This window comes from Petromyzon marinus, chromosome 65 (assembly GCF_048934315.1).
Source record: "Petromyzon marinus isolate PM22_M1 ecotype Great Lakes invasive population chromosome 65, UKy_Petmar_22M1.pri1.0, whole genome shotgun sequence".
NCBI classification, from domain to species: domain Eukaryota; kingdom Metazoa; phylum Chordata; class Hyperoartia; order Petromyzontiformes; family Petromyzontidae; genus Petromyzon; species Petromyzon marinus.
Genome location: NC_133731.1, coordinates 7,098,922 through 7,103,623, shown reverse-complemented (window position 1 = coordinate 7,103,623; position 4,702 = coordinate 7,098,922). Strand labels below are relative to the sequence as shown.

Sequence of the window (4,702 nt, the reverse complement as noted above, 5' to 3'; positions counted from 1 at the left end):
CTGCGCAGCAAGGACATGGGACAGGCAGGCGGGCAGGTAGGCAGACTCACGCAGACAGAGAGAGAGAGAGGGGGGCAGGCAAATGGGCGGAAAGACAGGCAGAGGCAAAGAGACAGAGATGCAGAGACGAAGCCAGGCAGGCAGGCAAACATTCAGGTAGAGGGACAGGTAGATACGCAGAGAGAAGCACAGGCAGATATACAGACAGGCAAACAGATAGGCAGACAGAGAGGCAAAGATACATTTAAAGAAAGGCAGAGAGGTGCAGACACGGGCAGACACGACGTACAGTCAATTTAATATACTTTGGATGTTTAAGCATCTCATTACTATACAGACAGGGCTGGCGTGCACATGGGAGGCCTGGGGAGGGAGTCCAGGTGTGTGCCCTAACCCCTGAGAGTACAGGTGTGTGTACTCACCCCCACGAGTACAGGTGTGTGTACTCACCCCTCAGAGTACAGGTGTGTGTACTCACCCCTACAGTACAGGTGTGTGTACTCACCCCCACGAGTACACGTGTGTGTACTCCCCCCCTAGTGTACAGGTGTGTGTACTCACCCCTACAGTACAGGTGTGTGTACTCACCCCTAGTGTACAGGTGTGTGCACTCACCCCTAGTGTACAGTTGTGTGCACTCACCCCTAGTGTACAGGTGTGTGCACTCACCCCTAGTGTACAGGTGAGTATACACACTCCCTAGTGTACAGGTGAGTATACACACCCCTAGTGTACAGGTGTGTGCACTCACCCCTAGTGTACAGGTGAGTATACAACCCCCTAGTGTACAGGTGAGTATACACCCCCCCTAGTGTACAGGTGAGTATACACACCCCTAGTGTACAGGTGTGTATACTCACCCCTAGTGTACAGGTGTGTATACTCACCCCTAGTGTACAGGTGTGTGTACTCACCCCCTAGAGTACAGGTGTGTATACTCACCCCCTAGAGTACAGGTGAGTATATACACCCCTAGTGTACAGGTGTGTATACTCACCCCCTAGTGTACAGGTGTGTATACTCACCCCTAGAGTACAGGTGTGTATACTCACCCCCTAGAGTACAGGTTAGTATACACACCCCTAGTGTACAGGTGTGTATACTCACCCCCGAGAGTACAGGTGTGTATACTCACCCCTAGTGTACAGGTGTGTATACTCACCCCCTAGAGTACAGGTGTGTATACTCACCCACGAGAGTACAGGTGTGTATACTCACCCCTAGTGTACAGGTGTGAATACTCACCCCCAAGAATACAGGTGAGTATACACACCCCTAGTGTACAGGTGTGTATACTCACCCCCTGGAGTACAGGTGAGTATACACACCCCCTAGTGTACAGGTGAGTATACTCACCCCTAGTGTACAGGTGAGTATACACACCCCTATTGTACAGGTGTGTATACTCACCCCCGAGAGTACAGGTGCGTGCGCTCACCTGCGGCGTACGGGTTTGCCACCTGGTCCTGCGGAGCGAAGTGGCAGCCTCCGTCGGCCGCGCCGCCGTTCCCCTCCACGGAGTGGCTCGTCCGGAACTTCGGGCGGAATACCCCCATGGCCACCTGCCGCTCGGCACAAAACGACACCGCGGCAGGGTCGCGCCGTCCTCCCTCTCCGTCGGCGGTTGCCGCGGCAGCGGTGGAAATTCCACGTTCCCGTGGCAGTCCGTGGGCGGCTGGGGGTGGTCTGGGGCCGGGGCTGGATTCTCAACTGCGACGCAGCCACCGCTTCTGACTTCGCCCCCATTCGGAGTGGTTACTCGATTTTATCCTTGGTTTCGACGCGACCGACGCGCCCCAACGATTCGCAACGCGCACGATAACGACGCCGTCCAGCACTGCCCCCGGCAGAGGGGAAAGTTATACGGTGGACGACGTTTCGGGCAACGGGGCTTCTTCAGGGGCAGAGAGATGTCAGGAAGATTGATGAATTAATATTGTGAACATCGCCCTCCAAAGTAGGTTCATGTTTGTATGCTCGTTAAGACTTTATCTACAAGATTTGTAATAGATAGGGTCAGAGATTTTTGTTGAGTGTATAATAGGTGGAAAGTTCACTCTGTGCATATACATCGTGGAGTGTTGACAGAAATTGAACACTCACAATGATGTATGTATGTTGAACTTTAGCTACATACGGTGCGAAAGTTCAACATACAGGGACTCATCTACTTACCAACGGGGAATGGCTTTAAAAGTAGTCTAATCTGCTATATATGTAGATGCCGCTGGTTCTTCATGTTCTCCAGATGTAGGTGCCACTGGTTCTTCATGTTCTGCAGCTGTAGATGCCATTGGTTATTCATGTTCTGCAGATGTAGATGCCACTGTTTTTTTTATGTTCTGCAGATGTAGATGCAACTGGTTCTTCACGTTCTGCAGATGTAGATGCCACTGGTTCTTCACGTTCTGCAGATGTAGATACCACCACCGCCATCTATTGCACGGCGGTGGAACTTACGACTCTCAGTCCGAACGGGCAACTGGACATACGGACCGGGTTTGTTCGTGTCTCTGAAAGTTCATAAGTCGAATGTTCGTAAGTAGGGGAGTCCCTGTACACGCATACAATACCAGAGTTCAATTCCCGTCACTGCCTCACGATGTATATAGGCAGAGTGAAGTTTCTATTGCACACTAAAAACATCTCGAACCCTACCTCTCTGTTTCAAAGAAGGCCCGTTGCCTGAAACGTCGCCTATTGAATATGTTTTCCTTTTTCGGGCAGTGTGACAGACGAAATGCGTTTTTTTTTTTAAATAATGTGTGCCTGTGAACCGCGTTCTAGACGCGCGAAATAATGCCACCGCTGCCACCAACGCAGTACCGCAAACATTCCGTCCCAAACTGTGCAAGGTGTTCGTCATCGTCGTCGGCAGACTTAAAACGAATCATTCATTGGGAACCGCCTGCGTCCGTCCGTCCGTCCGTCAAGCCATTTACTTTAATAACTTTCCATCGCACTGGCCCCACTGAGGACTCATTATAACCAGGGCAGAATCCAGGGACCTAATGAGATTCAGCTTAACCTCTGCGCCACCACGCACTTAACGGGCCCCTCGCGGTTGTTTGTGCAAAGCTGTCGCCTGTGGTACGCCAGAAAAAAAAAACCCAGCAGCGTTTGTGTGAGGGGCCGCAACCCTGCTGATGGGCACTGCTCATCGTTGATTTGTCAATCAGTTTTGTTTGTTCCCTGTAGTGTTTCTGGCCCTAGCACTTACCATCCTGTAGTCTGTGAGGCTCTGTCTCAGAGTCGATTTTAAATGCGGGGGACAAAAAAAGAAGATAACAACAACAACAACAAAAGGATGACGCGTGTTAGAATGAACCATAACCACATGGGGGGCACAAGCACAGCTACACGCGCGCTCACCACAGCGACACGCACCCACATCCACAGCTACGTGCGCTCAACCACAGCGACACGCGCCCACATCCACAGCTACGCGGGCACAACCACAGCGACACGCACCCACATCCACAGCTACGTGCGCACAAGCACAGCGACATGCATCCACATCCACAGCTACACGCGGGCACAACCACAGCGACACGCACCCACATCCACAGCTACACGCGGGCACAACCACAGCGACACGCACCCACATCCACAGCTACACGCGGGCACAAGCACAGCGACACGCACCCACATCCACAGCTACGTGCACTCAACCACAGCAACATGCACCCACAGCTACGCGCACACAGCCACAGCGACACGCACCCACATCCACAGCTACGCACGCTCAACCACAGCGACACGCGGGCAGCGGCCGGCACTGACAACCAAGCAACTAAAGCTTAAGGCTCTTAGACGCTCGAGGGGCGCAGGATTCGTAAAACGAAATAACATTGGGGGTGGGTGGTTGCATCAAATATCAGCTCGATCTCAAGTTCTTATAAAGCAATCAAAAGCCACATTCGTCCTTTTTTTTTTAAAGCAATCGCAATCGTGATCAGTCCGTCACCTTAATTATTAAATAATTATTTCGCACAACGGTGACGCAATTGCGTTACCGAGCTGTGTCCATCGCGTAATGTTAGTAGTCGGGTGACACACCCAACGAATAACCTCCACGTAGAGCCCCCGGTCGGGCCTGCAGCCACCACAGGTGACACCACATTGCAGGATTTGCAGACTTGCCAAGTGTGCGGCCCCATCCGTTGGCGCTCAACGACTGAGAGAAAAAAAAATCTGCGAAATCTCCACTGGACTTTTTAACGCAGCCGACCTGGAGTCTCGTGAAAGTGATTTGAACTTGGTTCAGCTTAGAGCCCTTTGTCATTGCACTGCTGGATGGACAAGGCCCCCCCAATACTCTGGTCGGTCGTTTGACCATACTTCACCGCGCTGGTTATTGCGGGTCGGAGGAGGTAGAGGGGAGGCCAGTACCGATTCGGATCTCACTCGCCAGCCACTGATGTTAGCCGCGCCTGGGAATCTAACTCAGGCCATCGGGATTCGCAGCACATTGCTGTGCCACCACATGACTGACTCGGCATGGTGAGGCCTTCATCCAGCAGTGGCTAGAGAAAGGCTTCGACAACATGCCGGCCATTTAGCCTCGCAGGTTTAAGTTACTCAGGCCAATAGGCCCAGATGACTTCAAATAAATGTTTAAGTTAATGTGCAGGTTGTAGTGACACTACATTTCCTCGATTTTGTTCTTTAACCGTAATGTTCCACTCCGGGGCTCAGCGAG

At 52.1% G+C, this 4,702-nt stretch overlaps 1 protein-coding gene across 3 annotated transcripts in view; it reads right to left on the bottom strand.

Moving 5' to 3' along the window:
• The window catches only part of LOC116956443 (cadherin-related family member 5-like), a 29,675-nt gene that overhangs the window by 1,879 nt on the left and 23,094 nt on the right, over window positions 1–4,702 (bottom strand). For 2 of the 3 annotated variants that reach the window (XM_032978084.2, XM_032978082.2), the window contains 2 exons: window positions 3,221–3,241; window positions 1,439–1,562 (listed from right to left, as the gene is read on the bottom strand). In XM_032978084.2, the coding sequence (XP_032833975.2) occupies window positions 1,439–1,562; window positions 3,221–3,241 (145 nt within the window). The remainder of the gene's footprint in view (window positions 1–1,438; window positions 1,563–3,220; window positions 3,242–4,702) is intronic. The other variant, XM_032978083.2, reaches the window with a different exon arrangement.